Raw genomic sequence first — 13,164 nt, forward strand, 5'->3', positions numbered from 1 at the left:
ATGAAAACCCAGCTGAGGTAGCTGCAAACTACCACCTCAGGAAAAACTGAAGGCCCACGCACTCCACATATCCAATTTTAATGTCACTCAGAGTGCAGAAGCAACCGCTCTTCACACAACCTCTTTGCATCTCATAGGAGTTCGGTACTAATGAGTTTGATTTCTTCTGTCTTTACCGGTCCACTCAGCAATGACACAGCAAAGCCCCAGAGGAGCAGGAGAGTGGTTACAGTGACCGTACCCCAGCCATTTCAGATGAGCCTACGGGAGGAAAAGAAGAGAGAGAAGATGAGGGGCCAGGCTTGGGTGGATCCAGTAGATGACCAGTCAGAAGAGGACCTTGAATGCTACAAGCAGTTTCGTGCTCAGCCAGTTCCTGCTCACGTCCTTCTGCCTCTGTACAATGACATTGTGGAGAACCAAGAAGAACGCAGAAAAGAACAGATGGAGAAGAGAAAGGAGGAGTTAGTGTCCATGCAGAAGCCATTTCACTTCCAAGCACAAGAGAGAAAGAAGCTCATTGAGCAACCAGAGGCAACAGAGAAGACTCAGAGCATCGTCAAAACCATTCCCAAGTGTGTTCTAGATCCTTCCTTCAGTGACCGGCTGAAAGGTAATGGAACAACTCGTGCTGTGTACTTTCACAGTATGTGCAAATTCCCATAGAAGGGTGTGCGGTCTATAGAAATGTGAAGGCAGGTTCTTCTATCCAGGGCCCAGGGTTATGGCGCATCTAGTACTTCTGAACCAGATACCAAAAAGTGAATGAAGCCCACGGTGGACTAGATGACCCTTACCTTTTAAGTGGCAGCACAATGTGTATGATGGTGAACAGGAAGCGGGGGGGGGGGGGGGGGGGGGGTGTAATACACTATTGGAGGCACAATATGTGTGATGGTGAGCAGGAAGCAGTGGGGTGTAATTCACTATTGTAAGCACAGTATGTGTGATGGTGAGCAGGAAGCAGCAGGGGAGGGGTGTAATACACTATTGGAGGCGCAGTATGTGTGATGGTGAACAGGAAGCAGTGTGGGGGGGGGGGGGGTAATACACTATTGGAGGCACAATATGTGTGATGGTGAGCAGGAAGCAGTGGGGTGTAATTCACTATTGGAAGCACAGTATGTGTGATGGTGAACAGGAAGCAGCAGGGGAGGGGTGTAATTCACTATTGTAAGCACAGTATGTGTGATGGTGAGCAGGAAGCAGCGGGGGGAGGGGTGTAATACACTATTGGAGGCGCAGTATGTGTGATGATGAGCAGGAAGCAGTGGGGAGAGGAGGGGGGGTGTAATACACTATTGGAGGCACAGTATGTGTGATGATGAGCAGGAAGCAGTGGGGGAGGGGTGCAATTCACTATTGGAGCCACAGTATGTGTGATGGTGAACAGAAAGCAGTGTGTGTGTGTGGGGGGGAGTGTAATTCACTATTGGAAGCACCATAGGGGCCTGATTCACAAAGCGGTGCAAAGTGTTTGCACACCAGTGAAAAGCCCTTCATCACGCCTAAACTCAGTTTAGGCATGATAAGAAGAAACTCGCGCGAATTTTCCGCGCGCAAAAGCAATCGCACGGTGCAGTGCGCGCGATGCGCCCATCAAACCCTATGGGCGCTGCGCACGGAGTTGCACGATTGCGCGCGCAAAACTTTGCGCGCGGGACTTTGCGCGTGATAAAGAGCACAAAGCGGTGCTAACTCAGCGGTGCAAAGCTTATCACGCCTAAAGTCTTTTAGGCGTGATAACTGAGTTATCACCGCTTTGTGAATCAGGCCCTATGTGTGATGGTGAGCAGGAAGCAGTGGGGGAGGGGTGTAATACACTATTGGAGGCACAGTATGTATGATGGTAAACAAGAAGAAGTGTGTGTGTGTGTGTGTGTGTGTGTGTGTGTGTGGGGGGGGGGGGGGGTTGTAATTCACTATTGGAAGCACAGTATGTGTGATGGTGAACAGGAAGCAGCGGGGGAGGGGTGTAATACACTGTTGGAGGCACAGTATGTGTGATGGTGAACAGGAAGCAGTGGGGGAGGGGTATCATTCACTATTGGAGGAGGCACAGTATGTGTGATGGTGAACAGGAAGCAGCAGTGGAGGGGTGTCATTCACTGTTGGAGGCACAATATGTGTGATGGTGAGCAGGAAGCAGTAGGGGAGGGGTGTAATACACTATTGTAGGCACAATATATATGATGGTAAACAGGAAGAAGTGGGGGGAGGGGGTTGTAATTCACTATTGGAAGCACAGTATGTGCGATGGTGAGCAGGAAGCAGTGGGGGAAGGGTTGTAATATGCTTTTGGAGGCACAGTATGTGTGATGGTGAGCAGGAAGCAGTAGGTGAGGGGTGTAATACACTATTGAAGGTTATAGTGAACAGGAAGTCGTGGGGTAGGGTTGTAATTCACTATTGGATGCGCAGTATGTGTGATGGTGAACAGGAAGCAGTGGGGGAAGGGTGTAATTCACTATTGGAAGCACAATGTGTGTGATGGTGAGAAGGAAGCAGTAGGTGAGGAGTGTAATACACTATTCTAGGTTATAGTGAACAGGAAGTCGTGGGGGAGGGGTGTAATTCACTATTGGAGGCACAGTATGTGTGATGGTGAGCAGCAGGGGAAGGGTGTAATACAGTATTGGAGGCACAGTATGTGTGATGGTGAGCAGCAGGGGAGGGGTGTAATACACTATTGGAGGCACAGTATGTGTGATGATGAGCAGCAGGGGAGGGGTGTAATACAGTATTGGAGGCACAGTATGTGTGATGATGAGCAGCAGGGGAGGGGTGTAATACAGTATTGGAGGCACAGTATGTGTGATGATGAGCAGCAGGGGAGGGGTAGAATACAGTATTGAATCTCTGTTACCAGAAAAGTTTTTGAGGCTGCCACTCGTTATTTTGTCTTTTGCAGAGAAGGAAGTTTTGAGAAGAATCAGTAGTCAGATGAGAGCGCTGGATCTTCTGCAAAGCTCCTGCGCCCCCATCCGTCTCACCCGTCACAGTCGGGACCCCCATTCTAGAAGCAGCCGTAAATCCACAGCGCAGAACCTCTCTTTCCTGCAACAAAGCATCACATTCCATCCACACGTAAACCACGCTGTCCCAGACTTCCAGGCACTCTACAGAAACTTCCAGAAACAGTCCCTGCAGAAATACAGCACGGGAGAAGCCACAAAAACCAAACCATTTCATTTACACACGTCCCAATCTCGGCCCAAACCCCCACGTGTAACCAGCAATCAGGTGAGACGTCAACCAATCCCTGTACAGTGTGATATGTGACTGTGCCTCCCTTACAGCCTGATATGTGACCGCGTCTCCCATACAGCCTAATGTGACCACACCTACCGTACAGCCTGATATGTGACCGCGCCTCCCGTACAGCCTGATATGTGACCACACCTCCCGCACAGCCTGATATGTGACCACACCTCCCGTACAGCCTGATATGTGACCACACCTCCCGTACAGCCTGATATGTGACCACACCTCCCGTACAGCCTGATATGTGACCACACCTCCCGCACAGCCTGATATGTGACCACACCTCCCGTACAGCCTGATATGTGACCACACCTCCCGTACAGCCTGATATGTGACCACACCTCCCGTACAGCCTGATATGTGACCACACCTCCCGTACAGCCTGATATGTGACCACACCTCCCGTACAGCCTGATATGTGACCACACCTCCCGTACAGCCTGATATGTGACCACACCTCCCGTACAGCCTGATATGTGACCACACCTTCCGTACAGCCTGATATGTGACCGCGCCTCCCGTACAGCCTGATGTGTGACCACACTTCCCGCACAGCCTGATATGTGACCGCGCCTCCCATACAGCCTGATATGTGACCACACCTCCCGTACAGCCTGATATGTGACCGCACCTCCCACACAGCCGGATATGTGACCGTGCCTCCCATACAGCCTGATATGTGACCACACCTCCCGTATAGCCTGATATGTGACCACACCTCCCATACAGCCTGATATGTGACCACACCTCCCGTACAGCCTGATATGTGACCGCACCTCCCGTACAGCCTGATATGTGACCGCACCTCCCGTACAGCCTGATATGTGACCGCACCTCCCGTACAGCCTGATGTGTGACCGCACCTCCCGCACAGTCTGATGTGTGACCACACCTCCTGCACAGCCTGATATGTGACCACACCTCCCGTACAGCCTGATATGTGACCACACCTCCCGTACAGCCTGATGTGTGACCGCACCTCCCGCACAGCCTGATATGTGACCGCGCCTCCCATACAGCCTGATATGTGACCACACCTCCCGTACAGCCTGATATGTGACCACACCTCCCGTACAGCCTGATATGTGACCGCACCTCCCGCACAGTCTGATGTGTGACCGCACCTCCCGCACAGCCTGATATGTGACTGCACCTCCCGCACAGTCTGATGTGTGACCGCACCTCCCGCACAGTCTGATGTGTGACCGCACCGCCCGCACAGCCTGATATGTGACTGCACCTCCCGCACAGCCTGATGTGTGACTGCACCTCCCGCACAGCCTGATGTGTGACCGCACCTCCCGTACAGCCTGATATGTGATCGCACCTCCCGTACAGCCTGATATGTGACCACACCTCCTGTACAGCCTGATATGTGACCACACCTCCCGTACAGCCTGATATGTAACCACACCTCCTGTACAGCCTTATTATCTGAGCGCCCCTCCCATACAGCCTGATATGTGAATGCGCCTCCTGTACAGCCCAATATGTAACTGCAGCTACCGTACAGTTTAATATGTGACCGCACCTCTCGTATATATGTGTGTAATCTGTATTTGTATACACACTACTCTGTATTCTCTTTCCAGCAGGAAGAGGCTCCGCCTACAGTCACCTCATCCCAGCACCTGTCCAGCTTGTCTGCCAACACTCTGCCCGTCTACATCACAGACAGCACTAAAAGAAGGGAAGCAGCCATCAGGTACAGGAAGGGGAGGAGTCTACACATTTTACACAATTATCGGTATAATTTACAAACACATCACACTTGATTTAACAGATGATTACTGGGCAGGAATGCTTACCGTAAGTGATCCAACAAAACGGGTCTACGGGTCCAACGTGAGCATATTACAGCCAGCAGCAGCACAGACGGTGTCATATTGGACCACAGTGCTAGGAGATTGGTGAATTAGTAGGTGTATGATAGCATTCCTATTGCAGTCAGCAACAGCACACCTGGTGTCATACTGGACCACAGTGCTAGGAGATTGGTGAATTAGTGGTTGTATGATAGCATTCCTATTACAGCCAGCAGCAGCAGCACAGCCTGTGTTATATTGGACCACAGTGCTAGGAGATTGGTGAATTAGGGGTTGTATGATAGCATTCATATTACAGCCAGCAGCAGCACAGCCTGTGTTATATTGGACCACAGTGCTAGGAGATTGGTGAATTAGTGGTTGTATGATAGCATTCATATTACAGCCAGCAGCAACACAGCCTGTGTCATATTGAACCACAGTGCTAGGAGATTGGTGAATTAGTGGTTGTATGATAGCATTCATATTACAGCCAGCAGCAGCAGCACAGCCTGTGTTATATTGGACCACAGTGCTTGGAGATTGGTGAATTAGCATGTGTATCATAGCATTCATATTACAGCCAGCAGCAGCACAGCCTGTGTTATATTGGACCACAGTGATAGGAGATTGGTGAATTAGTAGGTGTATGATAGCATTCCTATTGCAGTCAGCAGCAGCACAGCTGGTGTCATATTGGACCACAGTGCTAGGAGATTGGTGAATTAGTGGTTGTATGATAGCATTCATATTACAGCCAGCAGCAGCAGCACAGCCTGTGTTATATTGGACCACAGTGCTAGGAGATTGGTGAATTAGTAGGTGTATGATAGCATTCCTATTGCAGTCAGCAGCAGCACAGCTGGTGTCATATTGGACCACAGTGCTAGGAGATTGGTAAATTAGTGGTTGTATGATAGCATTCATATTACAGCCAGCAGCAGCAGCACAGCCTGTGTTATATTGGACCACAGTGCTAGGAGATTGGTGAATTAGTAGGTGTATGATAGCATTCCTATTGCAGTCAGCAGCAGCACAGCTGGTGTCATATTGGACCACAGTGCTAGGAGATTGGTAAATTAGTGGTTGTATGATAGCATTCATATTACAGCCAGCAGCAGCAGCACAGCCTGTGTTATATTGGACCACAGTGCTAGGAGATTGGTGAATTAGTAGGTGTATGATAGCATTCATATTGCAGTCAGCAGCAGCACAGCCTGCGTCATATTGCACCACAGTGCTAGGAGATTGGTCACAAAACTGTTCTCACTTATCCTTACTATTCTCTTAACCTCCATACATACTGCTCAACATTGTTGTCTGGTATAACGGACTCTTCTCACCTCTGTGGCGTAGCAAAATGGGATGCAGAGGTTGCGACTGCACCGGGGCCCCTGGACTAGAGGGGCCCTCCTTCATCCATCTTATTAGCTTTTTGTTGGTGCTATGCTGGTAATGAATACCTATTTATGTGCATTGCATATTGGTAATCCAGTTCCTTACTCTAAATACAGCTCTTACACTGCAGCTCCTTAGTTACTCCACTGTCTGTGATTTAGGTCTTTTCTGCAGGAGAGAGATGAGCAGGTGGCAGAGATAGAGAGAAAGCTGCAGAAACAGAGGCAAACATCTCAGGCCATGCAGAGCTCCATCTCCCACCGCGCCCGAACGCTGGACAAGCACGCGCCTTTGGCTGAATGTAACAAGCACAAGCTCAGAGAGAACCTGTAAGTACCATTTTTTTATGGCATAGCAAAAACAGATAGCTGCAGAGTATATTGGTGTAGATCAGACTATAGAGGAGCAGCATGTACTGTACTATGGAGAGGGGAGGAGCAGCAACATGTACCGTACTATGGAGAGAGGAGGAGGAGCAGCATGTACTGTACTATGGAGAGGGAAAGGAGGAGCAGCATGTACTGTACTATGGAGAGGGGAAGAGGAGCAGCATGTACTGTACTATGGAGAGGGGAGGAGCAGCAGCATGTACTGTACTATAGAGAGGGGAGGAGCAGCAACATGTACTGTACTATGGAGAGAGGAGGAGGAGCAGCATGTACTGTACTATGGAGAGGGGAGGAGCATCAGCATGTACCGTACTATGGAGAGGGGAGGAGCAGCAACATGTACCGTACTATGGAGAGGGGAGGAGGAGCAGCATGTAATGTACTATGGAGAGGGGAGGAGCAGCAGCAGCGTGTACTGTACTATGGAGAGGGGAGGCACAGCATGTACTGTACTATGGAGAGGGGAGGAGGAGCAGCATGTACTGTACTATGGAGAGGGGAAGAGGAGCAGCATGTACTGTACTATGGAAAGGGGAGGAGGAGCAGCATGTACTGTACTATGGAGAGGGGAGGAGGAGCAGCATGTACTGTACTATGGAGAGGGGAGGAGGAGCAGCATGTACTGTACTATGGAGAGGGGAGGATGAGCAGCATGGACTGTACTATGGAGAGGGGAAGAGGAGCAGCATGTACTGTACTATGGAGAGGGGAAGAGGAGCAGCATGTACTGTACTATGGAGAGGGGAGGAGCAGCAACATGTACTGTACTATGGAGAGGGGAGGAGGAGCAGCATGTACTGTACTATGGAGAGGGGAAGAGGAGCAGCATGTACTGTACTATGGAGAGGGGGTGAGGAGCAGCATGTGCTGTACTATGGAGAGGGGAGGAGGAGCAGCATTTACTGTACTATGGAGAGGGGAGTAGGAGCAACATTTACTGTACCATGGAGAGGGGAGGAGCAGCAACATGTACTATGGAGAGGGGAGGAGCAGCAGCAGCATGTACTGTACTATGGAGAGGGGAGGAGCAGCAGCATGTACTGTACTATGGAGAGGGGAGGAGCAGCAGCATGTACCGTACTATGGAGAGGGGAGGAGCAGCAGCATGTACTGTACTATGGAGAGGGGAGGGAGAGGATGAGCATGTACTGAAGAGGGAAGGAGGAGCATCATGTATTATACTATAGAGAGGTGAGGAGGAGCAGCATGTACTGTACTATGGAGAGGGGAGGAGCAGCAGCATGTACTGTACTATTGAGAGGGGAGGAGCAGCACATACTGTACCATGGAGAAGGGAGGAGCAGCAACATGTACTGTACTATGGAGAGGGGAGGAGCAGCAGCATGTACCGTACTATGGAGAGGGGAGGAGCAGCAGCATGTACTGTACTATGGAGAGGGGAGGAGGAGCAGCATGTACTGTACTATGGAGAGGGGAGGAGCAGCAGCAGCATGTACTGTACCATGGAGAAGGGAGGAGCAGCAACATGTACTGTACTATGGAGAGGGGAGGAACAGCAACATGTACCGTACTATGGAGAGAGGAGGAGGAGCAGCATGTACTGTACTATGGAGAGGGGAGGAGCAGCAGCATGTACTGTACTATGGAGAGGGGAGGAACAGCAACATGTACCGTACTATGGAGAGGGAGGAGGAGCAGCATGTACTGTACTATGGAGAGGGGAGGAGCAGCATGTACTGTACTATGGAGAGGGGAGGAGCAGCATATACTGTACTATGGAGAGGGGAGGAGCAGCATGTACTGTACTATGGAGAGGGGAGGAACAGCAACATGTACCGTACTATGGAGAGGGGAGGAGCAGCAGCATGTACTGTACTATGGAGAGGGGAGGGAGAGGATGAGCATGTACTGAAGAGGGAAGGAGGAGCATCATGTATTATACTATAGAGAGGTGAGGAGGAGCATCATGTACTGTACTATGGAGAGGGGAGGAGCAGCAGCATGTACTGTACTATTGAGAGGGGAGGAGCAGCACATACTGTACCATGGAGAAGGAAGAGCAGCAACATGTACTGTACTATGGAGAGGGGAGGAGCAGCAGCATGTACCGTACTATGGAGAGGGGAGGAGCAGCAGCATGTACTGTACTATGGAGAGGGGAGGAGCAGCAGCATGTACTGTACTATGGAGAGGGGAGGAGGAGCAGCATTTACTGTACTATGGAGAGGGGAGTAGGAGCAACATTTACTGTACCATGGAGAGGGGAGGAGCAGTAACATGTACTGTACTATGGAGAGGGGAGGAGCAGCATATACTGTACTATGGAGAGGGGAGGAGCAGCAGCATGTACCGTACTATGGAGAGGGGAGGAGCAGCAGCATGTACTGTACTATGGAGAGGGGAGGAGGAGCAGCATTTACTGTACTATGGAGAGGGGAAGAGGAGCAGCATGTACTGTACTATGGAGAGGGGAGGAGCAGCAACATGTACTCTGGAGAGGGGAGGAGCTGCAGCATGTACCGTACTATGGAGAGGGGAGGAGGAGCAGCATTTAATGTAATATGGAGAGGGGAGTAGGAGCAGCATTTACTGTGCCATGGAGAGGGGAGGAGCAGCAACATGTACTATGGAGAGGGGAGGAGCAGCAGCAGCAGCAGCATGTACTGTACTATGGAGAGGGGAGGAGCAGCATGTACTGTACTATGGAGAGGGGAGGAGGCGCAGCATGTACCGTACTATGGAGAGGGGAGGAGGAGCAGCAGCATGTACTGTACTATGGAGAGGGGAGGAGCAGCAGCAGCATGTACTGTACTATGGAGAGGGGAGGATCAGCAACATGTACCGTACTATGGAGAGGGGAGGAGGAGCAACATGTACCGTACTATGGAGAGGGGAGGAGGAGCAGCAGCATGTACTGTACTATGGAGAGGGGAGGAGCAGCAGCAGCATGTACTGTACTATGGAGAGGGGAGGAGCAGCAGCAGCATGTACTGTACTATGGAGAGGGGAGGAGCAGCAGCATGTACTGTACTATGGAGAGGGGAGGAGCAGCAGCAGCAGCATGTACTGTACTATGGAGAGGGGAGGAACAGCAACATGTACCGTACTATGGAGAGGGGAGGAGCAGCAGCATGTACTGTACTATGGAGAGGGGAGGGAGAGGATGAGCATGTACTGAAGAAGGAAGGAGGAGCATCATGTATTATACTATAGAGAGGTGAGGAGGAGCAGCATGTACCGTACTATGGAGAGGGGAGGAGGAGCATCATGTATTATACTATAGAGAGGTGAGGAGGAGCAGCATGTACCGTACTATGGAGAGGGGAGGAGGAGCAACATGTACCGTACTATGGAGAGGGGAGGAGGAGCAGCAGCATGTACCGTACTATGGAGAGGGGAGGAGCAGCAGCATGTACTGTACTATGGAGAGGGGAGGAGCAGCAGCATGTACTGTACTATGGAGAGGGGAGGAACAGCAACATGTACCGTACTATGGAGAGGGGAGGAGGAGCTGCATGTACTGTACTATGGAGAGGGGAGGAGCAGCAGCAGCATGTACTGTACTATGGAGAGGGGAGGAGCAGCAACATGTACCGTACTATGGAGAGGGGAAGAGGAGCAGCATGTACTGTACTATGGAGAGGGGAGGAGCAGCAGCATGTACTGTACTATGGAGAGGGGAGGAGCAGCAGCATGTACTGTACTATGGAGAGGGGAGGAACAGCAACATGTACCGTACTATGGAGAGGGGAGGAGGAGCAGCATGTACTGTACTATGGAGAGGGGAGGAGCAGCAGCATGTACTGTACTATGGAGAGGGGAGGAACAGCAACATGTACTGTACTATGGAGAGGGGAGGAGCAGCAGCAGCAGCAGCATGTACTGTACTATGGCGAGGGGAGGAACAGCAACATGTACCGTACTATGGAGAGGGGAGGAGCAGCAGCATGTACTGTACTATGGAGAGGGGAGGGAGAGGATGAGCATGTACTGAAGAAGGAAGGAGGAGCATCATGTATTATACTATAGAGAGGTGAGGAGGAGCAGCATGTACCGTACTATGGAGAGGGGAGGAGGAGCATCATGTATTATACTATAGAGAGGTGAGGAGGAGCAGCATGTACCGTACTATGGAGAGGGGAGGAGGAGCAACATGTACCGTACTATGGAGAGGGGAGGAGGAGCAGCAGCATGTACCGTACTATGGAGAGGGGAGGAGCAGCAGCATGTACTGTACTATGGAGAGGGGAGGAGCAGCAGCATGTACTGTACTATGGAGAGGGGAGGAACAGCAACATGTACCGTACTATGGAGAGGGGAGGAGGAGCTGCATGTACTGTACTATGGAGAGGGGAGGAGCAGCAGCAGCATGTACTGTACTATGGAGAGGGGAGGAGCAGCAACATGTACCGTACTATGGAGAGGGGAAGAGGAGCAGCATGTACTGTACTATGGAGAGGGGAGGAGGAGCAGCATTTACTGTACTATGGAGAGGGGAGTAGGAGCAACATTTACTGTACCATGGAGAGGGGAGGAGCAGCAACATGTACTATGGAGAGGGGAGGAGCAGCAGCATGTACTGTACTATGGAGAGGGGAGGAGCAGCATGTACTGTACTATGGAGAGGGGAGGAGGCGCAGCATGTACCGTACTATGGAGAGGGGAGGAGGCGCAGCATGTACCGTACTATGGAGAGGGGAGGAGGAGCAGCATGTACTGTACTATGGAGAGGGGAGGAGCAGCAACATGTACCGTACTATGGAGAGGGGAAGAGGAGCAGCATGTACTGTACTATGGAGAGGGGAGGAGTAGCAGCTTGTACTGTACTATGGAGAGGGGAGGAGCAGCAGCATGTACTGTACTATGGAGAGGGGAGGAACAGCAACATGTACCGTACTATGGAGAGGGAAGGAGGAGCATCATGTATTATACTATAGAGAGGTGAGGAGGAGCAGCATGTACTGTACTATGGAGAGGGGTAGAGAAGCAGCATGTACTGTACTATGGAGAGGGGAGGAGGGGCAGCATGTACTGTACTATGGAGAGGGGAGGAGCAGCATGTACTGTACTATGGAGAGAGGAGAAGAGCTGAGCTGCATGTACCGTACTATAGAAGGGTGAGGGGAAGGGGAGACACTTGTATGGTACTATGAAGAAAGAAGGACAGAAGCCCACAGCAAACATTTACAACTGCTATGCATCTGGACCTTCCAGCAAATGTTCTATTTCTGCAGGGAGTCTAATCGCAGGAGAAGCCGCGAGTACAAGAAGGAGCTGCAGAGGATGCAGAGTCGGGTGAGGGGGAGGGCATACCTCTTTGAACAGGTGGCACAAGTAAACCAGAGAACAGGCCGGAAAGCGGAGCTACCACCAGAGAATGGCGTCCATCGCTCTTCCATGAACCGAGCAGAACTAACGTCTCCTCACACCCTGCGAGAGGCAGAAAAGTCCGATCTTCAGCGCAGGGGAAGCTCAGAGGAGGAAAGTGAAGAAGATGAGATACAGTATAATGAGGAAGATCAGGACCTGTCCTAATCCTGACCCATACAGCCTATGAAATGTGCTGCTTACATATGTATAGCTTGTGTGTGTGATATATTATGTAGGAAAACAAACTGCTTGCTGGTCATTGCTTTCTTGTAGCTTTATGATAATACTTTGCTCTATAAGTGCAATTGAGATACAGTAATAGAATACTACTTTTCATTTGTCAACAAAATTAGTGTAACAACGGTGCCAACAAGTATAAAATATCTAAAACTTGTTTAAAAAAAAAAAAAGGAGGTGGTGGTAAAGTTTCCTCGCAAATGATGACCCAAATACAGCAAAATGCCTGTTATCTGAAACTCAGGCAACCGGAAGTTTCAACCAACCAGCATGCCTGATGGATAACTGGGACTGTTTTTTGGGGGTGTTGGAGGCATTAAAATACTCATTGAGCCTCCAGCAACGTCTTGTAGTCTTCCTGCAGCTCCTAGCGGATTTCTGGCATCCTCTGTGCACGCAGGCCGGTGACACGGGTTAAAGAGACTCTGAAGCGATAATAAATCTCGCTTCAGACCTCATAGTTAGCAGGGGCATGTGTGCCCCTGCTAAAACGCCGCTATCCCGTGGCTAAACGGGGGTCCCTTCACCCCCAAACCCACCCCTGCAAAATCAACGACCAACTTGGTCGTAAATTTTGCTCTTCCTGGAGGCAGGGCTAACGGCTGCAGCCCTGCCTCTCAGCACGTCTATCAGACGCGCATCGCTGCCTCTCCCCCGCCCCTCTCCGTGAAGGAAGACAGAGAGGGGCGGGGGAGAGGTGGAAGTACGCGTGGGAGGCAGGGCTGCGGCGGTTAGCCCTG

The 13,164-nt window shown here is 50.9% G+C and overlaps 1 protein-coding gene across 2 annotated transcripts in view; it reads left to right on the forward strand.

Moving 5' to 3' along the window:
• Nucleotides 1-12,432, forward strand: part of FAM161B (FAM161 centrosomal protein B) — a 15,226-nt gene extending 2,794 nt beyond the window's left edge. The window contains exons 3-7 of one of the 2 annotated variants that reach the window (XM_068254360.1): nucleotides 189-613; nucleotides 2,912-3,243; nucleotides 4,860-4,969; nucleotides 6,629-6,796; nucleotides 12,052-12,432. In XM_068254360.1, coding sequence (XP_068110461.1) covers nucleotides 189-613; nucleotides 2,912-3,243; nucleotides 4,860-4,969; nucleotides 6,629-6,796; nucleotides 12,052-12,352 — 1,336 coding nt within the window. In that variant the 3' untranslated portion in view covers nucleotides 12,353-12,432. Of the gene's footprint in view, nucleotides 1-188; nucleotides 614-2,911; nucleotides 3,244-4,856; nucleotides 4,970-6,628; nucleotides 6,797-12,051 lie in introns of both variants that reach the window. The other variant, XM_068254359.1, reaches the window with a different exon arrangement.
• The last annotated feature ends 732 nt before the right edge of the window (nucleotides 12,433-13,164 follow it).

The sequence above is a fragment of the Hyperolius riggenbachi genome, chromosome 9 (assembly GCF_040937935.1).
Source record: "Hyperolius riggenbachi isolate aHypRig1 chromosome 9, aHypRig1.pri, whole genome shotgun sequence".
Classification (NCBI taxonomy): domain Eukaryota; kingdom Metazoa; phylum Chordata; class Amphibia; order Anura; family Hyperoliidae; genus Hyperolius; species Hyperolius riggenbachi.